General features: G+C 50.0%; 1 protein-coding gene across 4 annotated transcripts in view; it reads right to left on the bottom strand.

Moving 5' to 3' along the window:
- Nucleotides 1-26960, bottom strand: part of Ift43 (intraflagellar transport 43) — an 85674-nt gene that overhangs the window by 41312 nt on the left and 17402 nt on the right. For all 4 annotated transcript variants that reach the window (XM_037210729.1, XM_028876288.2, XM_028876298.2 and 1 more), the window contains exon 3: nucleotides 13072-13136. In XM_037210729.1, the coding sequence (XP_037066624.1) occupies nucleotides 13072-13136 (65 nt within the window). The remainder of the gene's footprint in view (nucleotides 1-13071; nucleotides 13137-26960) is intronic.

Here is a 26960-nt window from a genome sequence, read left to right as displayed (position 1 = left end):
AATGGCAGGCCCATGGAGGTCGGAAGGCTCTGGCTATGCCTGCTGGCTTTACTGTTCTAATCGCACAGAGTGCACATGGGGATGTACAGTGTGGCAACAGAGTCCAGGGGATGTCTGTGGAGCTTCACTGCAGACAAGGACACCATACCAGGTGCCATGGGGCAAAAACTAGAAGATGGGGAAGCCTGGAGAATTTGAGTGTGACTCCCACAACCAGCCTTATGGGGGCTCAAGTTCTGGCTGGCTGCTGACCAGCTGTGTGACTCTGAGCAAGCTGGTTAACCTCTCTGATGCTGGCTCCCTCACCTGTCAGCAGAGCTAAGGACAGAGGCGCCTCATGGGGCTGTTCTGAGGGCAAAGGATGATGACTGGGTCTAGCACAGTGCCCAACACAGAAGTCACAAATGATGGATATACATGCCTGGGCCACTGGGCCACATGTGTGTTCTCATTCCGTGTGCCTGGGCCACTGGTCCACACGTGTGTTCTCATTCCGTGTGCCTGGGCCACTGGTCCACACGTGTGTTCTCATTCCGTGTGTCTGGGCCACTGGTCCACATGTGCGTTCTCATTTCATATACTAGAGGGCAAGACATGGAGGATATTCTCCAGAAGAGAATCTATCTCTGGGAAGGGAGCTGCAAGTTTCCTAAAGAATAGAGCTAATCTTCAAAAATACATATTAATATTAATGATAATATACCACCACCATCACCACCATCGTCAGAGGATTGATAACGGGGGAAAAAGAAAGACAAGAAACATCCCAAATGTCCACTAACAGAGGAACCCAGCCCTCGGGCATGATTACAGAACAGTTAGAAAAACAAAACAAAGTAAGGGAGGTGCTAGGACTCAGTTGGTAGAGTACTTGCCTAGCATATCATGAAGCCCTGGGTTTCTCCACCAGCACCACATAAACGGTGTGGTGGCACATGTCTGTAACCCCAGAAGTCATTCAAGAGATAATAACAGAAGGACCAGATGTTCCAGGTCATCCTCTATGGAGGAGTTCAAAGCCACACACACACACACACACACACACACATACACACACACACATACACACACACACCCAAAGGGAAGCTAGAAGCCCTAAATGTAAACACAAAAAAAAAATCTTCAAGATGCAATTATCATTAAGAGAAATATAACAGGGGCTGGAGAGATGGCTCAGAGGTTAAGAGTACTGGCTGCTCTTCCAGAGGTCCTGAGTTCAGTTCCCAGCAACTACATATATACAGGTGTATATGCAGGCAGAACACTGTATACATAATAAATAAACATCTTTTTTTATTATGTATATAGTGTTCTGCCTGCACGCCAGAAGAGGGCACCAGATATCATTATGGATGGTTGTGAACCACCATGTGGTTGCTGGGAATTGAACTCAGGACCTCTGGAAGAGTAGCCAGTGCCCGTAACCACTGAGCCTCTCTTCAGCCCCTAAATAAACAAATCTTTGAGATAGATAGATAGATAGATAGATAGATAGATAGATAGATAGATAGAGAACAATAAAAAGGCAAGGTGCAGAATACAGAATGCTTAAAAATATTTACATGTGGGCTGGAGAGATGGCTTAGAGTTGAAGAACACTGGCTGTTCTTCCAGAGGTCCTGAGTTCAATTCCCAGCAACCACATGGTGGCTCACTGCCATCTGTAATGAGATCTGGTGCCCTCTCCTGGCCTGCAGGCATACATGCAGGCAGAATGTTGTATACATAATAAATAAATAAATCTTTAAAAAAATATTTACATGTGGCGTGTGTGTGTATGTGTGTGTGTGTGTGTGTGCAAGCAAGTATACACACATTTTGTAAGATAGTCCTCAATCTCTCACTGAGTGTGTTAAAATGTGGAGAATGCCCCAACCTGACAGAGGCACACAGTAACACAGCTCACTGCAGAATCTCAGACCCTCCCACTGCAACCTGGTGGCCAACTCAGAATTCCACTCCCTCTCAGCAGGTGCCCAGCATCTCAAGAGAGTACTACACTCTATCACAGTCCAGAAAAAGATCCAAACCCAAGATTTAAGGTGAAGTTTCTACTCACACATACTGCCTTCATACCACCAGAAAATCAGAAGTTACCTGCCAAATGGTCACAGGTCAGGAGCCGCCTGTGCATCTCCTGAAGTATTCGAGGACACCAGTCCTGGGAGGTCACCGGTCCTGGGAGGTCACTGTTAGAGAGATGGCCAGGACTGGGGAGATGGCAGCTATGGGTAGATTTAATCTGTTTCTATCTTGTTTGCCTTTTTACATTAGGGAAAGAGCTTTATTTTTAAAACATGTAGCCTGAAGCTGCTATCAGTGAGTTCTCCAGCAGTGGAGGGATGCACAGGGACCTTAAACAGCTAGCAAGAGCAGAATTGTACAGATCCAAGACACAGGTTTGACCTTTCTAAGAGAGATGAACTCTGCACTACGGACAGTCCGGAGAAACAAGGAACGTTCCACAGGAGACTCGGCTTTTCGCCTATGGTTCTTGAAGGGCCATTAGCAAGGGCTGCTCACTCCACTCCTGGTCCTTGGGGACACGACTCCAGCTCTACAATCCTAGACCCAGCTCCAAAAACTGACCAGCTGCAGGGGCTAGAGAGCTTCGCTTCTGTACACCAGACACTGCAAAGGGCTAAAGGCCCACGTCTTCAAAGGATGTGTAAGAAGTCACTCGAGACGCACAGCTGGACTTCAATTACAAGAAGTCAAGGCTACCTTGGCTGAGGAAAGCTTATGGTGGGCGAGGAGCTGGTAGCAGGCTGGGGAGGCGAGGGCTGCCACCTATCTCTGGGTCCACCAGGCTAGCACACGGCCACTGGGACAAGGACCTTGCGGATGGAGGGCTTTAGGGAGCCGCACCTGTGGCGGGCGGCTCCAGCCTCTTCCTGTGCACATGGGTAGGCAGCAAGTTCAGCTCAGGCAATCAGTTTTCCTCTCCCTGCCACCGGGGCATCAGGTGTCCCTCTGCTCCAGAGAGACATGGACCAGGGCTGCTCAGCAGCAAACTCCTCCACTCTGCAGGGCTACATGCTGCCGTGAGCTGGGAAGCGCTTGGCAGCGGGGTGAACACTTCACACCCAGGCACCGCACCAGCAAACGGGCTGTGTGACACTAGCCAGGGCCCCGGCTTGCAAGTGACTCTGCACCCAACATCCCTGTATCTGTCCCAAGTGGAGGCGTGTGAAAGTGCCCCCAGATCACAAGAAAGATTGTGCGGGTCATACCTCCTCTCTAGCCTGCAGGATCCCGGCGTGCATCTTAAAGCCTCTAGGAAACTTTCCGGGAGTCACGGCAGCTGCTCTCTTGGCCTGGGAAAACACTGTGCCTCCTGCCTTTCTACCTTCCATTGAGATCTGGAAAGACTGGTAAGAAACAACCTCTGAGATCCGAACAGGAAAGCACTGGTGAGTACTGCTGCCGTTGAGTAGCGTAGAAGGAGAAATACACTAACCAGTGTGTGTTTGTGTGTGCGAGCAGTGTGACGCACGCACGTGTGTGAGCATACACACACACACACACACACACACACACACACACACACACATACACACACACACACACGATGACATTAAGCTTGGTGTGCTTAATGTGCATGTTATCCCACCACATAAGAGGCAGAGGCCAGTCTGGTTTATATAGTGAGTTCCTGGGCTACAAAGTGAAATCCTGTCTCAAAAACCAACCAAACAAACAAAAAACAAAACAAAAAACAAAAAAAAAGAAACATGGCAAGGCATGAAGCTAACTTGCAAAGCCTCTTTCTCTCCTTTTGGAATCCTTAGCCGCCTTCAGCCTGGTTATATGTCAGTTTTAAGCCCAGGCTCTCCTCTACAAAATGCAACAGGCCACTCCAGAAAGCTGGGCCATCTCCAGGACCCATCTCCAGGGCTTGCCTTCCCCAACACCAGGTGGAGACTTGGGAAGTATCTCTCTGCTGTGAGGCTGCAGGGCTGAGTGGGGGAGGGGCAGCGCGGGCTCCTCCTTCACCTGCATCCTGTTCTGCTATAACACACCCATCATTTTCACTATTTCCCCTGCCAGCCCCCACACAAATGGACTCTACTGACTGACGGGATGGGATGCTGGGGGACAGGACAGAAAGGCCTGATGTATCGGCCCACTTTTCCTACTTGTTATTTCAATGCGTACAGTCTGGGCGCTCTTTATTTTATCTTCGGCTCCTACTGAATATATCAGATACCCAGCGATAAAGGATGTAGGCAGATGAAAATTAATCAGTAATTGTGGCGTAATTGTGGGGTTACTCATGTGCTTGCTTTCGCAGAAGCAGGGACTGACCCTGGGGTCTCGCTATGCCCCCAGCTTCTTTGGGCTTCTTTTTCAACTTTGAGACAAGGTCTCATGAAGCTGTCCAGGCCGGCCTTGCAATCTCCCTGGCTCAGCTTCCCAAGTAGTTGAAGTTATAGGCCTGAATCACCAAGCCTGGCTTGACTGTGGTTTTTCTAAATTCATTAAACAAAAACCTATCTACCTCTTCCTCGACCATCTCTCAGGCTCTGAACATAAATGTAGAGGAAAACAGAACTCATGCTTTGCGGGTGTACTTTTCAGACTGAGGAGATGTTCCTTATGCCCTGTTCTAAGGGAGGTGAAAGAGTCCACCCTTTGGGAAGCTCTTTAAATTCAGGGAGGAAACAACTCAACATCTCAGGAAGTCCCTGAATCCATCCCCAAACATTTTTAAGCAGGAAAGATTGCTAGACGACACTCTCGGGCAAGCAGAGCTATCCCGACACCTAGACGAGGCTCGGTCCAGCCAAGCTGGCTGGAAGAGACACTCTCCAATCTGCTGACCTGCCTGAAGGCTACGCAGTATGCTCCAGCTTTCTGAGCCATCATCCAGGCTCGGGTGGGCTTTGGTGATGTAGCTGTCTGTGTTCTGGGAAGTGACCCCCGCCCTGTCGCCTGGAAGAAATCCCGATACAATTCACTGGCTCACCAAGCTGGAACGGGGTGGCATCCTTGCTTTGCCCTGTCCTCGGTTCCCTAGCTTGGGTGATCAGATGCTTGTTCATGTCTCCCAGGAACAGTGACACACAACAGAGAGTCTGACACGGAACAAATAAATGAAAGGTGTGTGCTAAAAGGTATGACAGTGTTTGGTTTCTAAAGCCGTCTTTTCTAAGCTTAGAGTATCTCATGAGTTGACTGCAGGAAAACCACACACACACACACACACACACACACACATACACACACACACACGATTGTTAAGACAGCTGTCCAAACAGGGAGTTTGGACACATGAGCATCTCCGAAAGTCATACAGATAGGCCTGGAGCCCTGAAGGTGCATGCGTGCATGCATGCGTGTGTGCGTGTATGATTACTATCTAGGTCTTCCCTTCTCCGTCAGCTGCCCATCTGATCTCACTCTATCTTGGACCCTTGCCTTCTTACAGGTGACTAATCTGCTGAGAATCTAGTAACTGCTCCCTCGTGGTGCCCAGGACTCCCCTGTACCATATCAGTTCCGGGTTCTTTTTAGGTAAAGCTAACATGCAGGAAATCAATTCTCAAGGCTTCCAAGTTTATTTTGTTTTTTTCTGGAAATCCTAAGCAAAATTGTTATCCATTGATGAAAATCTGAAAGTCAAAAGTTAAATCCTTTTCCTTCTCTGGACTCAGGGCACAAGGTCCCTTCTTAATTACTAGAGCTCTGTAAGGAATGGCTCTGTGTGTGTGTGTGTGTGTGTGTGCGCGCATGTATGCGTTGAACATTACAGACCCAGAAGCACAGAAAAGGACACTGATGATCTCTCGTAACTATGAATTATTAGCAATGCAGAGGAAAAGACAGTGACCGCACCAAGGAGCTCAGTGAAATAATAAGGACAAGACCAACTTAGAAAACTAGGAGGGAGCCACACATTTATAGGTCTGCACATTCACAGGTCTACACACTCACAAGTACACACACTCATAGGTAGGTCCACACATTCACAGGTAGGTCCACACATTCACAGGTCCACACATTCACCGGTCCACACATTCACAGGTAGGTCCACACATTCACAACAGTCCTTCAGGTGAAGAGATGTGGGTGCTTGCTGGAAATTCCCGCAACCTTTCCATAGGTTTAAATTTTTATAAAATAAAGATTAATGGGGCTGGAGAGTTGGCTCAGAGATTAAGAGCACTGGCTGCTCTTCCAGAGGACCCAGGTTCAATTCCCAGCACCCACATGGCAGCTCACAACTGACTGTAACTCCACTTCCAGAGGTTCTGACACCTTCACACCAATGCACATAAAATAAATTTAAATAAATTATAAAAAAAGGATTAAGGACAGGGAGGCAGGATAGTAAGGCAATCAAATCATCAATGAGGAGTTCTTTACAGAAGAATTTTCAGTAAGGAGTGAAAAATTTTAAAAAAATCACCACATGATAAACTTTAATGGAATTATTTCCTTAAGCAACTCTCACCAATGGATGCTGCACCCATTAAGAGTGATGGGATGGGAGGGTGGAGGGCCACCATGACTAACCCTAATGACCACAGATTGCTTAGAGCAGAGTAAGTGGATACCAGTGCCCTCCTAATGGCTGTACCTTCCTACATCCTAACTGCCCACACCCAGGCCTCCCCACACCCGGGTCCCCCCTCACACCCGGGCCTCCGCACACCTGGGCCCTCCCATCCGGGCCTCGAAATGAAGTACTCCAACCACAACAGTGCACACAGCCTGAAGCACCAGCTAGGCCTAGCTCGTACTCTCCCTTAAGGGAACAGGACCACGGGGAGATAGAGAAACAATCCAAACATCACAGCTCCGAAAGAAACGGTCCAAATCCAGAACACCGGACACTCTACAGGCTGAGTTTCTTACCTTCTGCTCTCCACCCGACAAAGAAAAGCAGAGGGCATGGGGGGTGGGGTGGGGGCATCATAAATGAGAAGGCACGGCCATAACAACTAAACAAAGTGTGGACCTTGGTTTGTCCTTCTCATGGCCCAACTCTACCAAGACATCTTCGCTACAATGAAAATAACTGAATGTGATCCGGAGATCAGATAACATTACGGAATTGTTATTAATTTTGATAGGCATAAAAGAGCATGGTGGTTAATAAAGGAAAACAGTCCTTATCAATTAACAAAAATGATCTCCAGCAGGAGGGAGGGAATTCAACCACTCTGTCAGGCTGCTCTCCCCGCCACGGGATTTTCATGCTCTCACGTGCATCTTCGTCAGAGGAACTGTTTATCCGCACCCATGTCTAACCCAACAGTGTGTCGTCGTCGTCGTCCCCCCCCCCCCCCCCCCCCCCCCCCCCCCCCCCCCCCCCCCCCCCCCCCCCCCCCGTCTTCCAAACCACCAAGCGTTTGAACAAAGCAGGGGTGGCAAGCTGGGATGGAAGGATCCGACTTCTCACAGGCACGACCAGCCTTGTGGCTTGGCAGCCGCTAGGCCTGGCGCAGGCCCAGGGGCAGAGGATCACAGCGGGCTGGCATCCCCTGAGCCACACACACAGCACACGGGGGGGGGGGGGGGGGCAAACCTACGCCCGCCCGCCCGTGACATCCCCTAATGAGCGGGCTGCGCTGGGTCTGGGCAGGCTGTAACATGGCCGGGTGAAGAGGACGGATCCCGGGTCTGCAGCTGTGCTTGCGGACGGCCCAGCCCTCCAGCCTGCTCAGTCTTCTGCCTTTCACACTTCCGTAAGCTAATAAGAATTAACTACTCGCTGCTAACAAGGAGGTAGAGACTCCAATGTGGCAATGACATCCGGGGAGAGGACAGAAGCCCTTTAGTATTCTTGGGACATCTATGCCATTAAAAGAGAGAGAGAAAAAGGAAAGAAGAGGAGGAGGAGGAGGAGGGAAGGGGCGACCTCGGGACCAGCGCACGGCAGTTCTCCCGCCATCTTGATGTCCTTGACACGTGCAGATGGTGTGGAGGTGGCCCGCACCAGAACAGCCCGCGAGGAGGAATGAGCGGCCAATGGAGATTTATGTGAGCAGAGCGAGATGGACAAGGTAAAATTGTCAGGAGGAGTTGTTGGAAAGTAAAATATATTGTGACAATTCCACTCCTGCCGTTCATCAATAAACTGACAGATCATTTAGTGTCAATTAGGAGTGATAGATGGACAAGTCCCCATGATCCTGGGCCAAAATTAATGGCTGGGAGGGAGAGGGCGATTGAAAGTGACGGCTGACATTGAGAGCAAAGTCCTGAAAGTCCCCGAGGGGCCATTACTTGCCTCATTCCCTTGCAGATCAATGCAGGGACAAACCCCCAAACAGACACTTTGAGACAAACTTAGTCAGAAGGCCTTCTCCTTCCCAGGTCTGGTTCCCCTGCGCTCAGCTCTACTCACCATGGCCACGCCGGTGACCCATCAACTCTTCAAGTGTTCCCTTGCCGACAACTCTAGGCAGCTGACTCCAAGATGGTGGCTTTGGCACAGTGACTACTTTCAGGCCAGAAGTGTGTGTGTGTGTGTGTGTGTGTGTGTGTGTGTGTGTGTGTGTGTGTGTAATAATTTCATTCCTCAAGTCAGTCCTGCCCTGTACCTCAGAGTGAGCCTGAGTTCTAGGACATGGTACCCCCCAGGGCCGAGGCCCACAGATGGATGCCCTGCTCTGTACTGGCAGTCCTTCACACACCGAACAAAGTTATCACGGGATCTCGTGTGTTGGCTGCGAGCTCATTAGTGGGAGCCATACACAGCCCTCTTCTTTCCACAGGAGACGTGTAGCTGCCTGAAACTGTCATTTGCCCTCCTTCACCGAACGGAACCGACCTGACCGAGTGTGCCACGGCTAGGAGCTGTTGGCACCCCACCCCCAAATTCTTACCTTGAAACCCTATGGGCCGGGGCCACAGGGATGGAGCCCTCATGATGGGAGAGAGGAAGAGAAACTGACCTACCCAGAAAGAGCCCCTCACCAAGAACTGTGACACGCGGCCATCTGACCTTAGACATCTAGTGGAAATGTGCACTGTCTGAGCTCCAGGGATCTGGTAATTCCTTAGAGTGGCCAGACTGTGTCAGATATGAGGCGCCACGCAGCTATTATCATCCCGGAAGCACTTCAAGTGAGCACGCTAATTATTTCCCAATGCCACTTCCCTGATCTAACTAGCCTAAGGAGGAGGTTGTCACCGTCCCAACACCAAATCTTAACCCAAAACATTCTCACTGTCTCTGTCAGACTCCAGCTAGCTTGACGCCCATCTACTCTTCAAGGTGGGCCCGGACCTTAGAGTCACTTTCTTCTGACGTCACATGGCTAGCACCGCCCATGCCATCCGCCTCTCACTTACCTGTGCTCCTGGGCAGTTCCTGACTTTTTGACTAGAACTGCCTGATGCCCTCACTTAGAATCTAGCTCTCCCAGGACAGGAATCACACACACCCTGCACTGGGGTGCTCACTGGAGCATCCCGGTTTGTGCAAAAACGCCAGCAGACGCTAGAGCTGCTAGGGAAAAAGTTGTGGAGAACAGACTCTGGTGTGGTGTGTCCCAAGACAATCAAAGATGATCACTACTCACTCTTCAAGTCAGAGCTTTCCGAGGGGACGCTCTCAAGGTCCCCCCAAAGCCGAGCGGTCACACTCGATACCACTAACACAAGGCTATGTGTGCTCAGTCCTGTACCTTCTCGTGAGACGTGGGAAGAGGGGCACAGTGTCACCTGATCACGCCTCAAACGTTCAACCTGAATCCAATCACGACAAATTGGAGAAATCTAAAGACGGACCTGTGAGACAACCGGCCTGGATGCCCCAGACAGTCCACGTAGTCCACAGGAGTGGGAGCTGTCAGAGGGCAAGAAAGGGAAAGACGCTGGGCCTGGCGGCATACACCTCTAATTGCAGAACTTGAGAAGCTGGGGCAGGGGGATGGATATGAGTTTGAGGTTAGGTTATGAAGACCCTGTCTACAGAAAGGGAGGGAGGGAGGGAGGAGGGATAGAACTAGCTAGGATAATGTGTGGATTCTGATTGGATTCCAGAGCTAGAAACCATGGAAGGACAAATAGGAACATTTACATGCAAACTGTGTATCCGATACTATTAAGTAACTATGCAGTGACCCAGTGATCAAGATTCTGTGATACGCTAGAAGATGCGGGCTTCAGTATTTAGGGATAAATGTCGTCACATCTGCAACTTACTTTGGAATGGTTCAAGAAAAATATAGAGGACAAGGGAGACGGAGGGAAAGGGTCGTGGGAGGAACGGGGACAAAGGATTGGGAAGAAACATGTCTCACTGCTGGTTTTTGATTCTGTTCTGGTGCTGGGGAGAGGACCTAGAGCCCTTGACATGCTAGACAAACTCTCTTGCACTGAGCCACATCCCCAGGCCAGTGAAATCTCTTTAATAGTGTTATTGGAAGACAGCTGCTCAAAGAGACTCTAATTGCAGGGGATGTCTACTCTTTAAGACTGAACATCTTCAAGACAATGTACATCTTTGTACGTGTCTTAAATAACCTTAGCAAGGGGCTAAGGTTAGTGGTGTAGTGAATGTAGTTTTGGTCTACTTTACATTGAAGATTTAACGCAAGGAATTAAAAACAAAACTGATTTGTAATCCCACCTTTAGCAGGGAACTATGAAGAGACAGACAGAACACTTCCCCTGTCCACTTATAGCCACCCTGACTCCACTTACTTCATCTGTAAAATGGGACTGAAGGCAAAGGCTAGAAACATGTCCACCAGTATCCTCTGTGTCAGACTAGCCTAGGCTTACACAATGAGCCAAACTTTGAGAATCCACCAAAACCAACTGCAACCAAACCTGTTCAGCCTGGAAGCTGCCCACCCCGGAATTGATGAAAACCAGAGGCCCACAGCAGGAGCCCAAGGGACACCCCCCTATTTTATAATCCCGGAACTAAGAAAGACCCACACCATCACCACCTTTTTAAGCACCACTGTTGAATTTTTTGTTTGTTTGTCTCTCGAGGCACTGGGGATCCGATCGGGGCCTTGCACACGCTAACGTAAGCTGCCCCACCTGGCTGAGCACTCCGTGCGCTTCCTGTGCTGTGTTCCGGCCTCAGCACAGCTCTCTGCCCTGAATGGTGCTGCTACTTTATAGAGCTAGGTGACATCCCTAAGTGTACACTGAAGTGCTACAACCAGAAGCCACACCCTGAATTAGACACCCATGGCCTTAAGGTGACTCCTGTGAGCAACATCACAGACCAACTGCCACGTGACCATCGGTGTGCAGATCGGGCTCTTTTGAGAGTGGTAGGAAGAAGTAGCGGACTGTTCTCCCTGACTCAAGAGAAGTCATCTGAAAACCTTCCCAGGGACATGGACGCCATCCTGGATGGCCCAAGATTTCCATCTCTGTCTAGACTTCAAAATGCTTGTCACACTGGGGACATAGTTCAGTTGGAGTAATTTTGTCTAGCACTGCACAAAGCCCTGGGTTTGATTCCCACCACTGTGTAAGCCAGGTGTGGTGGTGGACACCTGTAATCCCAGCACTCTGGATGTGGAGGCAGGAGGATCAGAAAAGTTCAAGGTCATCCTTAGCTACCTATTGAGCTAAAAGCCAGCCTGGGCCTTACGGTACTCTGTCGCAAAAGCAAAACAAACAAGCCCAACGTGGTGGTGCACGTCTTTAATACCAGCACATGGGAGGCAGAGGGAAGTGAAGATCTGTGAGTTCCAGGCCAGCCAGAGTTACATAGTGAGATCCTGCCACAAACAAACAAAATCCAAAGAAGCAAATTCCATAAAATCTCCTTGGAGTAAAGCTTTGGAAGCCTAACATGCCTATGCTAACTCAGATTAAGAACATTGATATTCAAAACAACCCTTCATTTTCTAGACCTAGAAGTACTCCCTAACTGACCCTTCTGGGAGAGGCATAACCATCACTATCTGCCAGATCACCTGTAGGGAAAATATGGTCAAAGCCATCCGTGAAGGGATGAGGACAAGAAACCCAATAATCACCATGGCGGCCGCCGCCAGCACCTACCTAGTGCCTCCTAAACGCTTCTTCCTCTTCTGTGAACCCATCCGATCCTCCCATCACTCCACTCAAGTAAGAGCTATTTTACCCCCGTTGCAGGGATGAGCAAACAGAAGCTGGAGAGCTTAATCTCCTGCTCAAGGTCTCTGTGGTGTAACGCGTAGCATAGTTAGGATTTGAAACTAGGTATTCTGGTTCCCATCTCCATCACCGTGCTCTGTCATCTCTCAACATGGAACCACGAGGCCTCTAACCTAAAGCTGGGGGCGGGGGCATGCGTGGGGGGGGGTGGCTTTAGCCCCTGCACCACCACCCAGTCAGAAGCACTGATGTGTCCATCCAGAGGCTCAAGGATCCTGAACACCTTGCCCAACCTTATCCAGCTGGGTGAGGTTGGACCCAGCATCCACAGCCCCACACAACTTAAAAGGGACGCCACAGGCCTGTGATCCTGGCTGTCCCTTTTGGAGCTCCAAAGAGGAGAGGATGATAGGACAATATTGAATTATTATGGACTAAGGTTCCCACCAGCTCCCAGCACTGGCTTACGATAAACGTGAGACACCAACTAGGTGGCGATGGGACACCTGTCCTGCTCTTCACGAATGAATGATCTGTGTCCAGTGCAGACACGCTGCAGGGTTCATCCACAGCAACTAACAGGCAATTCCAGCACGAAGAGATGAAGACCAGGGCAGAGCTGGACTTTGAACACGATCGGCCAAGCAGGAGCAGGGTCATAAAGGATGAAACAAACCAGGGACCCACTGACACAGGCCTCAGAAGAACAATCAGAGACAGAAACTGACTGCTGCCCACGGGTGGGAAGTCGGGGTGACGTGGAGAGGGGCAGCTAAGAGGTTCAGGACTTGTTTGGTGGGATGGGAGAAAAATGTCCTAAAGTTGACTGGGTGACCGGTGCAAAACTGTGCCTATACTAAGAACAATTACAATGCTATGTGAATACATTTAAATGGTATGTGACTTGTCTCCGTAAGGTTACAAAAATGACGTGATACAGGTATGTGGTCCCATCTCCACACCACCCTACCCACCCCAACTTATCCCAGGGAGTTGTGTACTCACTTTGACACCTTCATGGAGTCGTCTGCCCAGCCTCCCTGCCGTCGAGGTGGTTTTGGTGGGGGAGCCTGTGTGAGGGAAGCCAGAATGACAATCACTCAGTTTGTGCCTCCCAACACCACAGAGCACCAGGTCAGGTCACCTAAACCAAGTTAGGCCACTGAAGCACTTCCCCAACAAAAATATGAAAGTAAATTCTAATTTGCTACGAAAACCATACCATCATCCCTCTTGGTGGGTGTGGAAATCGGCACACTGTTCCTGATGGACAGCTGGCACCAAGACTTTTTGTTTTTCAGGCCTGGAGAATAAACCCAGGGTGCCAGTGGCTATGTCAGAGGAGCAGCAGGTGGCAAGTGAAGTTTAAGGTGTCAGTCTACCAGGAGGTACCTCCCTGGTGGGTGAATCTCAGATAGGCAAGGCCCCGAGACCACAGACCCCCCAATATGTCTTTTGCTTCTGCTGTGCCTTTACATGCGTGGAGCTAATGATTGGGAGTCCCTATCATGTGCACGGAGCTAATGATTGGGAGTCCCTATCATGTGCATAGAGCTAATGATTGGGAGTCCCTATCATGTGCATAGAGCTAATGAACTACGTAGTTTGTATTTGTGGTCTTTCCCCTGCTATGGTTACAGGGCCATACTACCATTGCCCAGCTTCTTAGGTGGGTTCTGAGGATCTGACGCTTTACATACCGAGCCATCTCTCTAGCCTGCTCGTGCCTGCTAAGGCAGTAATTCTTCTTCTTCTTCTTCTTCTTTTTTCTTTAAAGATGTCTTTATGTTTACTTTATGTGTGTGGGATGCCTGCATGTATGTCTATGCACCACATGTGTGCAATGCCTAACACAACCAGAAGAGGGCATCAGATCCCCTGGAACTGGAGTTAACAGATGATTATGAGCCACCATGTGGGTGCTAGGGTTATGAAACCCAGGTCTTCTGGAAGAGAAGCCAGTGCTCTTAACCGCCGAGCCGTCTCTCCAGCCCTAAGACAGCAATTCTAAACCCAGAAACCTATCCCAAGGACATGAACACAAAGAATGCATGTCATTTCTGTGTAACCAACACTTGGCAACAACCAAGATGGACAGCAATAAGGAACTAAATAAAATGAAAGAATACATACAAAATAATATGCAAATGATGCAAAACTATGATATAGAAAGAATATCAAAGTTCATATACATTAATTAAATAAAACATAATTCAAAACAGTAGGAATAAGGATTTGATTTTGCAAAAAGACCACGAATACAAACTACTTAGTTCATTAGATCTATGCACATGATAGGGACTCCCAATCATTAGCTCCATGCACATGATAGGGACTCCCAATCATTAGCTCCATGCACATGATAGGGACTCCCAATCATTAGCTCCATGCACATGATAGGGACTCCCAATCATTAGCTCCATGCACATGATAGGGACTCCCAATCATTAGTTCCATGCACATGATAGGGACTCCCAATCATTAGCTCCATGCACATGATAAGGACACCCAATCAAGTGTAACTTAAATTTTCCATCCCTGTACTGCTATGAATTTTCTGACTTTTATGGCCTCTTTATATTACTTTTATCGGAATAAAAGTAATAAAATGAAGATTCAAGAGTAAAGTTTGCGGCCGGGCGGTGGTGGCGCACGCCTTTAATCCCAGCACTCGGGAGGCAGAGGCAGGCGGATCTCTGTGAGTTCGAGGCCAGCCTGGGCTACCAAGTGAGTTCCAGGAAAGGCGCAAAGCTACACAGAGAAACCCTGTCTCGAAAAACCAAAAAAAAAAAAAAAAAAAAAAAAAAAGAGTAAAGTTTGCTTAGCAGACATAAATGCGATACTGGCGGGTTCTTCTTTCCTCAAGCTATTTGGAAACACTCCCCTAGAATGAGCACAGTCAGAAACCCTACTGCACAAATTCTTACCCAGCATGCCCTAACTAAAAACATCACCCAAGAGCAAGCCTCTAAAGCACCTGAGGCGGATGGAACAGCCCGGAGTCATGTCCTATTTTAACCCAGCCTTCTTCCAGGAATGTTTTTTTTGAAATCTCAGTTTTCTTTTTCCAAGAACTTCACAAAATTCTAACTGTGGCTCTCAATCTGGAGAGGGATTCTGACACATGGCCTACAACAGGGGTCAGCAAGCTTCTGCAGAGGACTGGGAGCAAAGTATTCCTTTTATGAGCCATACAGTCTCTGGTGTGACTACTGAACTCCGATTCTGTGGAGAAATAAACAGTTTGGATACAAAGGCAAATGGGTAAAGCTGACTTTCAAAAACACAACAGAAACTCTAAAACCAGGCAGCGGGCCAAATGTGGGGGGAAGGATGTGGTTTGCTGACCCCTGGACCGAAATGTCATGTCATTGTGACCTCCTTTCTGAAGCCTGATAGGACCACTGGAAGAGAACACCCCGTCCATATGCCTGCAAGCCTTTACGCTTTTGATGTTTTGTTGTTACCGTTTTGTTTTGGATTTGTTTTCCTTTTTCAAGACAAGGTTTCTCTGTGTAGCCCTGGCTGTCCTGGATCTCCCTCTGTAGACCAGACCAGTCTGGCCTCGAACTCACAGAGATTCTCAGGAGTGCTGGGATTAAAGGTGTGCATCACCATGCCCAGCTTGTAGTTAATATTTGTTTTTTTTATTTTTTAAACATGGTGATAGGTTTTCTTTCCTACATGCGTAGCAGTAACCCAGGCTGGCAAAGAAGTGTTCCATTTACATACAGGGCCTTTCTGTGGTATGAGCCAGGGCCTGCTGGAAATTACTGAGAAGCATCCAAGCCCTGGAATAAAATACCTACACCCACTGAGTGCTTGGAAAATGTAGGGGACACTTTAGAAAGAAAAAACTAACTCGGCTTTCTACATTAGAGGCCAGCATGTCGATCCTACTTAAAGGCATCTTAAATACAGAAGTGGAATGGAAAGCATCTACTGTCTGTCCCTGGAAGGGGGGGGGGAGGCCCAACGATGTACTAAGGGACTACAGCCTTGCCTCTCAATCCACCCAACGAGCCCATCTGTGGGTGGGAAGAAGCAGCCATGCATTCCATGCCCCATTTTCCCTTAGACACAGCTGGTGAATCCCAGTGTCCTGGACCCAGGCAGAACCAATTAGAGCCAGGGATGATGACGATGATTCATGCCCCTAATCCTAGCACTCAAGAGGCTGAAGCAGGAGGATTCCAAGTTGGAGGCTAGCCTGAATTACACAGTGAGACAAACCACTGCCAGGACTCAGCTGGATTTCCCGTCTTGGGAATCCAGGATGGAGCTGCAGGGGCAGGTGGGCTCCTTCAGACAGCACTGAGCAGGGTATTTCCAGAGACCAACCAGAGGCAGGGTGACCCAAGACCATGAAACACCAAAGTGACGTGCAGAACCAAAGGACCTTGTCTTGCCCCTCACCATGTGTAAGGCAGTATGCTGAGGGACAGAATTTTGAACTTAACTGACCCACACTGAGGCTCCTTGAGATGTTTTAAACTGATTTATGGCCAGGCAAGGTGGTGCATGTTTATGTTGGCATTTGGGAGGCTGAATCATGAGTTCAAGGCTACCCTGGGCTACATAGAGAGACTCAAAAAAAAGGGAAGGGGGAGGACTGGAAAAATGGCCCAGTGTTTAAGAGTGCTTGCTGTTCTAATCATAAGGACCAGAGTTCAAATCCCAGCACCCATGTAATAATCAGGGCGTCTTGTGCACACTTCTAACCCCATCTCTGCAGACAGTGGAGATGCAAGGATCACTGAGGTTGGCTGGCTTCCAGCCCAGCCAAGAAAACGCAAGCTTCAGACTCAGGGAGAGACCCTGCTTCAAAAGAAACCGGTGGACAGTGATGGGGAGGACACCTGGCGCCCTCTTCTGGCCGTCATGCATGTGCACAGGTTCACACCCACACAGGCGCGACACAGACACACACACACACACACACACATCTCTCCAAAATAAAAATATAAACTAAACCAATTTGCCTCCACCCCTCTCCCTGTTCCCTGGGGAAAACACTCTACCTCTCTGGACGGGCCTAGCTAGCCTGTGATAATGCAGCATGGTCATTAATTAGTTGTTATGTTTTGTTTGGCCACACAATTTCTTTTGTTTGTTTTCAATTTATGATACCATCTAAGAATTGGAAGATTTCCCCCATTAAAAGTCAGTTTCCAGCTGTCTTGACAAACTGGAATATCCAGTAATGCTGGGCTGCGCCGGAGCCATCCCCCGGGGGCAGGGCCACGCATGGCAGTTAGCTGCGGTCCTCAGGCCTGACTCCTTCCTGCTAATGTTCCTTCTGTTTCTGCTCTACTGTGTGGCTGTTTTTAAGCCCTGGTACAGAATCCTCTCTCTGTTCCTCTGCTTACCCAGAAATGGGTAGAGGGGGGCTATGCAGTGTTCCGAGAAAGACAGGCAGTGTGATCTTTTCTTGCACGCCCAGTGGGCAGAACGAACACACTTTGACGTAGCCATTAGTTCAGTGGTTCTCAACCTGTGGGTCGCAACCCCTTTGGGGGTTGGACAACCCTTTTCACAGGGGTCACACATCAGGTACCCCACATATTAGATATTTACATTAGGATTCCTAACAGTAGCAAAATGGCAGTTATTTCATGGTCGGGGGTCACCACAGCATGAGGAGCACCCTGTTTTAGAGGGTGCAGCATCAGGACCATTGAGAAGTACTACTGCAGCTGACCCTAGCCTTAGTCTAACTCACTCCCTGAGGCTGGAGCAGCTGACACCTGGGTGTGTGGCCTCCAACCATTTCTCTGCTTCGGGTATCCGGAAAGACGGAATGAACTCAGTGAAACCTATGATGTTGCCGGGCATGGAGGCACACGCCTTTAATCCCAGCACTCGGGAGGCAGAGGCAGGTGGATCTCTGTGAGTTCAAGGCCAGCCTGGGCTACAAAGCGAGTTCCAGGACAGCCAGGGCTACACAGAGAAACCCTGTCTCAAAAAACAAAAAAACCTATGATGTTAAGTATGGGAAGCATCCTGTCTGTTTGGGAGATTTTTCTAATGCTATAAGATGCCAGGAGTCCAGAACTAGACAGGGAGGAAACGGACTCTCCTGTACCATCTCTTCCCTATCTGTGGGTTACAGTGACAGCAGGGACAGAGACTGGCCTGGAAGAGGATGGTGGAAGATTAGGCAGCGTGGAAGAGGAGCGGAAGTGACACAAACATCTTCTGAAATGTAGCCTTCGAGTCTTCCCTGAAGGTGGAGAGGGACCGAACTGCTGACGGGATGGTGAGTGTGTGGAACAGTGTCAGGCACGGCAAGACTCTCCCACAACCACTGCCACCGCGATCACTAACGTCAGCCCAGGGACAGCAGACAGTAACCAAAGACACAAACATGACATCTAGCGCTAAAATCAAAGGCTCTCTTCACAAACAGCCTCCCCGAGCTGACCTGACACACCACGGTGGAGGCTGCTCCTCATCTTCCTCAAGCACTGGGGCAGCTGGGAGGGGGGGCATGCAGAGGAATCCTCTGGGCAGACAGGTAGGCGGCAGGAGTCCTGCCCGCGAGGGTCTTGGCAGAGCTCAGGAGGCGCTGAGCGGACAGGAGATGCTGAGCGGACAGGAGATGCTGAGCGGACAGGAGGCGCTGAGCGGACAGGAGATGCTGAGCGGACAGGAGATGCTGAGCGGACAGGAGATGCTGAGCGGACAGGAGGCGCTGAGCGGACAGGAGGCGCTGAGCGGACAGGAGGCACAGGGTCGTGGTGTCGGGCGGACGCGGTGGGCGGACGGGAAGTGAGGCAGCTGCCCCGTGGCATCAGTGGTCATGCAGAGAGAGAGGAGGGAAGCTTGCTTCCGCCTTGCCAACCCGTGACAGGTGCTGGCCACAGTCAGAGTGCGTCTTCTCTATCCAGGTAAACAACCCTTCCTGAAATGCCCTCAAAGGCACACCCGGGGCTACATTCCCGCGGTTGCTCTAAACCCAGTCGAGATGACAAATTGGTACCAAAGGAGGCGAGGAGGAGGGACGGGTGGGAATCTGCACATCAGAGGGAGAGGCCCATCTCCTGGTGGGGAACGTGTGCACTCTGGTGTTTATTACTGAGACCACGAACTGGAAATGGTCTCCAGGCCTGGGAGTCCTGTCAAGGCCTCATAAACATCCTGACTGGATTCAACAGACTTTATTACCCGCTATTCCAAACTACAAGGACTCTTCCACAGAGTTCACCCTCACTCCCTGGACACGATCCTGGTGCAGAGACAGAAAACTGTGCCATCCTTGTCTATGGATGCTCCTGCTTCACTGAGGCCAACAGGAGGTAAACTTCAGGTCTGTGTCAAATCCATGTGAGCAGACATCAGGTTGAAGCTAAACCCAGGAGGCCACAATGGTGGCAGAGGCAGACGTGAGTTCAGGGAGGCAGAGTGCTCCAGGGAGGGGAGGCTGAGGCTAAGATGAGACCCCTCAGGCACAGGGGAGCACCTGACAGTTCTGCACTTTCTTGTCACCCCGGTGGCTCATGGAGCCACTTCGTCCCGGGGGGGGGGGGGGGGCATCTCAAAGATGCTCTAAGAAGCATGCTAAAAGTCCTCGGTACGCAGCTGAAGGCCGTGAGAACGGTGCCAACCCAGCACAGGCAGAGGACTGGGAGGCATTCCGGAGAAAGTGAGCCTTGCCCTGGATTTGAACCACGTGGGAAGGGCTTCAGCTGCGGCTCTCTGGAACTGGAAATGGTCTCACAAGAAGAGCACTTGCCTAAGTGAATTTGATTCCCAGCACTGAAAAAAGCAGGCAGGCAGGCAGGCGGGCAAGGGTGTGTGTGTGTATGTGAGAACAAGGCTATGACAGTGATATGTGAGGGTACCAGGGATAGCCCACACTCCAGGAGCAAATGCTGCTGCTCCATCACTGTCATGGTGAGGGATCCTGGGAAGATCCCGGGGACGCACCCCGGGCATTGACAACGAAAGCCAAGTGGCGTCAGGGGCACCTGCTTGCACCACCACTTCTAAAATTAAGTGCAGACCATCTTCTTGACATGGAAGTAGATGCCTGGCTTTGAATAATGCAGTTTCAGAAGGCCAACTGGTTCCTTCTGCATGGACTGTCCACCCCCTGAATGCCTTGTTATCCTTCCCAGAAACTCTGGCGACATCTAGGGACCCAAGAAACTCCCTCTCTAAGAGTCCCAAGACCCTCTTCCCGGGACAAGCTAGAACACAGAACACCCTGGGGCTAAGCTACCAGTGCTGCTCCTTCTGGGACCCGTGTGCCTTTCTTTCCCGGAGGTCACAGCTCAGAGGCAGGGGTCCTGCAGTCCTGAAGACCCCAACCAGCTCAATGCTCTGAGCCTCAGCTTCAGCCATGCCTCTCTCACGGGGTCCACAGATCCCTCTCCATCCCACCTATCAGGTCTGGGTGGGACCAGAAGAAACATGAATGTGTGATTCATTTTTTTTCCCTAGCTCTCACCTGCCTGAGTTCTCTCCATAATGACCCACTCATTTCAAGGGGAAAGGGTCTGCTGTGGGTCCCTCCTTGGAAGAAGACACTCAGTCTTCATGCAGGCTAAGACGGTCGTCACCACACTTTCCCTGGAGCCCATCAACTGCAGAACTGGCCTGGGAGCACCCAGGAGCACCTGGGAGGCTAGCGGTCCCTGTCCCTGCAGGCGCTCTGGAGGAGACAGTGACGCTATTCCCGTGCTGTGGAGTCAGGAATGTACAGCCCCAGTGACCTTGAGTGCCAGAAGAAAAGCCTGGCTCTCAAATTCAAAAGTCCCGGCTTATTCTTTAAATGACCCTGCTTCTGAGATCCAGAGGCAAGACCCCAAAGACATCAGTCAGAAAAGCCATTTCCAACTTTGGCTGACTTACTGCCAGATGACATCACACACACACACACACACACAGACACACACACGTACACGCACACTTTTTGTAAAGAGAAGTCTTGAATTATGTAACACCACAAAGGACACAAATAAGGCCTGGTGACAGCATCCCTCGGGCAGCATCCCCCTGCTCTCTGGAAAACCAAGTCCATCTCGAGTGTGGGAAATAAGCTGGCCTGCCGGGGCTGCCGCTGATGGGCGGAGGGGGCAGGACCCTGCATAGCTCCTGAAGAGAAGCAGAAATGTGCTGTCTCCAAAAATAAACCCGGGGCAGGAATGACTGTGAGTAGAGGGCTGAGAGCACGTGACCACGGCTGCGGTCCTGAAATACCAGCATGCTACAAAAAGGAGCCCGTGAGAGGCAGAGCGCGGGAAATTCAGGAAACAGCCTCTTTATATGGTCTCATCCGAGTGGGCCAGGATTCAACGAACTGGAATTACCATGTCAGAGGGAGCCTCTCGGGCCAGAGTCATTTCTGATCTTTATATGGTTCCCCCAGATTCCTAAGATGCCGACACACAAAGATGCCGCAGTGCCAAAAAAGGAGCCTTTCGAGTCGGGAGCCTTTGCACGGACTCCCGGGAGCTCTGGAGAGAAACCCCACTCCCACCTACCCCCAAAATGAGTTGGGATCATCAGAGGTCTCAATCCAGGGGGCAATCGGTTTCAGAAGGCCAGGGCAAGCACACATAACTGCCCAGTGCAAAGACACACAGTTGAGTGAGATCTGGTGCAGTTCACACCGGCCATCTTCCGCTGGAACTCTGGTCACTGACTGAAAACAAACGCCCTTCCTTGCTCCAGCAATACAGGTGCTCACACTCTGCCCATCCTGCCACTCAGCACTCCTCTGCCAGCACATCGCCAGCGCTTTCCGTCTCCTGCCTCCACCCTGGGTCTCACGCTAAGACATCATAGAGCTGAGTTTTCCCACAGTGGATTTCAGGTCAAGGAGGGTCAGGGGTCATCTGAGCTTTCCACTGAACCCTTGTGAGAGCAAACACAACTCTCTCCGTGAAGGACAAACGGAAATGGACCTAGACTACATTCCATTTTACGAACAAGAAAGCAAGACGTGTGGGCACCCCAAAGCCACGGGTGGAAGACTGACTGGGAAGAAGGGGTGTTTCCGTGGTTCCCCAAAGAAAAACTGCCCTCTGTATCAAGTGTTAGTTGCAAGGAAGCAGAAGCTTAAGGAAGGCCACGTCTGTCGCCACCCCAGCCCAGCCAGCGCCCTTCACAGCGCTAACAATGGGACACGGTGTGCCATCTCCTCAAGTGCAAGGCACCACCCCGGAAGGATCCCTGCCAAGAATGTTCCTCTGGAATCTAATCAAGCCTTCCGATCTCGTTTCCAGTAAGCTGGAAATCAGGTAAGAGAGGAGTAAGCTAAATGACACCAGGAAGAAAGAATCTGATGCATCCACCATGAGGAGACCTCAGAGTCACCTGCCAGACCTCTTCCAAAGGCCAACACCATTAAAAGGGGGGGGGGGGGAATGGCCTCAGAGAAGTCATCAGAATGTGCCAGTTCTTACATGGATCCTGGATTTTTTTAATTTTTTTATTTTTATTTATTTTATTTTATTTATTTATTTATTTTTTTGGTTTTTCAAGACAGGGTTTCTCTATGTAACAGCTCTGACTGTCCTGGATCTCGCTCTGTAGACCAGGCTGGCCTCGAACTCACAGAGATCTGCCTGCCTCTGCCTCCCAAGTGCTGGGATTAAAGGCGTGCACCACCACCGAGAGGCTGGATTGTTTTCTTTTAAACACCTCATTATAAAAATAATTTGAGCAGGGGGTGGCGGCAACACCTTTGATCCCAGCACTCAGGAGGCAGAAGCAGGCAGATCTCGGTCTCATCTACAAAGAAGCCAGCCTGGTCTACAAAGCAAGTTCCAGGACAGCCAAGGCTCTGTTACACAAAACAAACAAAAGGCTCTGTCTCCAAAAACAAACAAACGAACAATAATTTTGGAGATAAAAAATGAGGATACGCTGGGTAACAGACGATGCTGGGCGAGGCTACTCTGCCAGGGTGACATTAGTTTTCTAGGAAAATGTCACTTTCGCTAAGTGGTGAAATGCCGTAACTCAACAAAGACTATACCCAAAGCGTCATTTTTATATTTTAAAGTGTTTTCCAAGTTCTGAGCAGACAGGGTAAATGTTAGTGACAGTTGGGTCTAGTGAGGAGCGCAGCCTGTACCTGATGCCATTTCCACCCCCGACTTTTCCAGATGTTTCTATTTGTAATGATGACCCAGTCAGGGAGGAAGCCACAGGATAAAGTTCAGGTTAACAGAGAACAGAAGAGTGGGGTTGGTGTGGAGGCGGGTACATTGTGCAAGCTGTCCACGGACGTGCAGGCTCAATAAAAAAAAAAAGAGTGTAACAGCAACGCAGACGTTCTCCACTTAACGGCCAGGAATTCCTAGTGCCACGGCCAGAAAATAACTTCCCACCACACACATCAGTCTTGTGATCCCTGACATGAGCGGAAGCCATGGGGAAAGGTGCGGCTATTGCTTATTTGGTCTTGTTTGCTGGAGATGACCCCAGAGCTTCAAGCGCACTAGACAGCGCACTGGCCGACGACACCCCCGCCCCACCCCCACCCCGCCCCCACCGTGCTTCCAGATAAAAGTACCTCTTTATCCCTAGAGAGATCCACCATAATTTACGGTGACTACCACCTTGTGAACATACGCATTATGAAATCAGGGTAAAAACCACATGGTATAAAGAAGAGCAGGTGACACAGCCACTAGCCAGCCCCATGAGCCTGGCTGTTTCCCCGGGTTAGAGGAATCCCTTGTGTTGTACAATCCTGTGATTCTGTGGGGCTGTGAACTATAGTATTTCGAATTCTTGGAGCAGGTACCTAGGCCAAACAGATCAATGAGATGGAACATTTATCCTCCATATGAGTGGATGTGAAGGAGATGGGGCAGGGGCAGAGAAGACCAGGCCATGGGAAGAAATAAGACATAAACATCAAGACTTGATCGAAAGTGCCAATCTGGGCACAGCGAAGGAATACAGTGATTAAGGGTGGGTAAGAATGGCAGCCGGTATGTGAGGGGTGATTGTTTTGCTGCATTCAACTGAAGTAAAGCCCTCCTACAATATCAAGTTCACAGATGAGGAAGAAAGGCTGAGGTTAACTCACCTAAAACCATGTCCTTTGTAAAACGCGGAACAAGGATGGAAAGCCAGGTCAGTGGGCGGCAGAACTTGCCCTGAGCCAGCTGAGACTCCTTGACAGCTCTGTGCACGCCAGCTAGGACACGGTGTTGAACGTAACGGCCACAGTCAAGGCCACTCGAGGCTGGACCCAAGCAGCCTCCAAACAACTTGATCAACGCATCTATCCTGACTTTAAAGAGAAGACCTGAGAAGCCAAAATGAAGCTTCATTTTTCTATACCAAAAGTAAGAGGTACCCAATAACGATACAAGCACCCTCTAACACAGGAGGACCAGAGAGCAGTCTGGGCTAACCTCTACTCTGCTTACACTGGGGGAAGGATTAAGGGCAGACAGAGGCAGGATTAGAAAGTGAGGCCCAAAATAAACCAGGACAGCTTTAACACTGTGCCCAACAGTGTCAGGTTCATGCAACGTACGGCTGTGGGCTTCAAAAGCAGCTGTCTTTCCCGGGAGCCCCAGGACAGCCTCCTTATCCCGAGTGGACTGGCTTTGAAGACTGAGGGGGTAAGAAGAAGGGGAGAGAAGTGAGCGCACCAGAAAGAAGGAAGAGGAAAGCTGTGTGGTTCGAAAAGATGCAGAGACAGGAGGAAGCAAAAGGTCTGGGTTCAACTCTTAGAACTGCCCCTTCATGGCTCTGTGAGCTCGGGCTGGTCACATCTTCACTAAACCCGCCTTCTTGTGTAGCATGAGAAAGGTCCCGAGTCCCTGCGGGTCTACTGTAAAAACCCTGGCCAATCACCGCCACTTCATGCCACGGTGCGTGTACACCGTCAAGAGCGGCAACACTGATCCAATGCAGGCTTTGGAGGACACATTCCCCATGACCAGAGAAAGGCGGTGGAAAGGTCTGGGTAGGCATCCCAGGGGCTATCATTGCAGGGCTTGCCCTGCACGTGGTCTGTTCCAGAATCTCGTAATTATCTACCTCACTTCGCACAAAGAGAAACCAAGAGGAGAGGGCGAAGCTCCTCTCTCGCGGGACTGTCTCTGCGATGCTCAGGAAGCCATGTTATCTGACAAGGGGTCTGGTGGCGAGATACCCAAAAGCCACCAAACTGTCCATTCCTGGGATGTGACTGCCAGTAGTTTTTGAAGACACTAAGGGAACATATTTCAGCCCTGAAAATCAGGCTGAAAATTCACCCTGGATTCGCCCCATCTTGGACAGCATCCCTGAATTAGATCCCTTGGGTCATACCAAAACCAGCTCTCCCCCATTCCCTTCTTGGGTCCACATACCTTCCAGGCACTAACGAAGACGTGCCCGGTTCCCCCCGTACATTTTGCCACTTGGCCAACACAAACATTCTTTTCGGCTTTCATCATGAATCAAAACCTATACATTTTTGTCATAGTCTCTTCACCCGTTTCCATTTGTTCAAATTAATCCAGCATGTGTGTAGCGAGACATGGGCACGGCGTGGAAGGGTGTGAATTCCTGGCGCTCTAAAGAGCTACCCCTCCTGGCACCTGTGACTCTGGGGCTCTGTATAATCAGTCTAGACTTGCCACCTCAACCAAATCCAGAGGAGAGTCACTTGGAGCCAGTGGAGAGCAGGAACCTGCTGGAAGAAACCTGAGCTCTTGTGTGGTTCCTCAGGGGTGACCATGGGAAAAAAAAAAAAGTGGGGGTGGCTGAAAGGAGCCAGTGAGGACTGCCAAGCTCCGCCCCCTCACGCCCTGTCCCAGTGGCGACTCAGAGACATCAGGTTGTACACTGCAGGCCTTTATCTTGCTCAGCCCTAAGGATTCAGCAGGAAACTGTCAGCACACAGCAAGGACAGGGCTAACGTTTCAGTCTGGCCACCCCCCTCCCCCCATCATTTCAAAGGTGTCCCCTGTAATCCTCCCAAGACTTTAGATTCCTTCAGAATTGCTCCCCAACACCTGGATTCCCAAATTTCATGGTCCCTCAATATTTCAAACAGCAAAATTTTGTTTGGGGTTTGGGGCTGTGGTTAGAAGTACTAGATTGTTTTTGTGGTTGTTATTTTGTTTTTTGAGACAAGGTTTCTCTGTGTAACAGCCCTGGCTGTCCTGGATCTCGCTTTGTAGACCAGGCTGGCCTCGAACTCACAGAGATCCGCCTGCCTCTGCCTCCAGAGTGCTGGGATTATAGGCGTGCGCCATCACTGCCCGGCCCAGCCAGGATTTTTAATCTTCTAAAAATTGTCCTTAAAAAACCCACCATTTTCTCTGGCCTTCATTTTATTAAAGAATGGAACTGTATAATCTACCCAAATTATAAAGGCACAAACCAAGAAGATACACTGTCCTTTACACTGAATAAATTTACTTATGAGAACTTATAACTTTGGTTCTTGGCTTTATCAATTGCTAAAAATGTCTTCATATTCTAGTGTTGGAAGGTGCTACTTGTCTCTAATGCCTCAGACAAACTCTCTCCTCTCTGATGTACTTTTATTTATGTGATGCCGTGTGTGCGCGTGTGCATGTGCGTGTGCGCGCACGCACTCACAGAGGCCAGAAGGTGTCCGAGCCCTGGAGCTGAAGTGGACTGCCTCATGTGTGTGGCTGCGATCCAAACTCCAGTCCTAAAAGAGCTACCATCACTCTGAACCACTGGGTCATCTCTCCAGCCCCTTCCCACTCTTTCTCCAACAACACGGGCTGAAGGCACTGCGCCCAGGTGACAATGGAGCGTCACAAAGGCATGGCCAAGTGCATCCCTCAGTTAGTTCATCAACTTGGCCACTTGGCACAAGGCTCTGCAGGAGGCCTCCCGCCATGTAAACAGCACACCCCGGAGCTCTCCAACTTGGGACCCTCTAGATTCACTTTTCA

Source organism: Peromyscus leucopus, chromosome 14 (genome assembly GCF_004664715.2).
Source record: "Peromyscus leucopus breed LL Stock chromosome 14, UCI_PerLeu_2.1, whole genome shotgun sequence".
Lineage (NCBI taxonomy): Eukaryota > Metazoa > Chordata > Mammalia > Rodentia > Cricetidae > Peromyscus > Peromyscus leucopus.
This window is presented reverse-complemented; position numbering and strand designations above follow the sequence as displayed.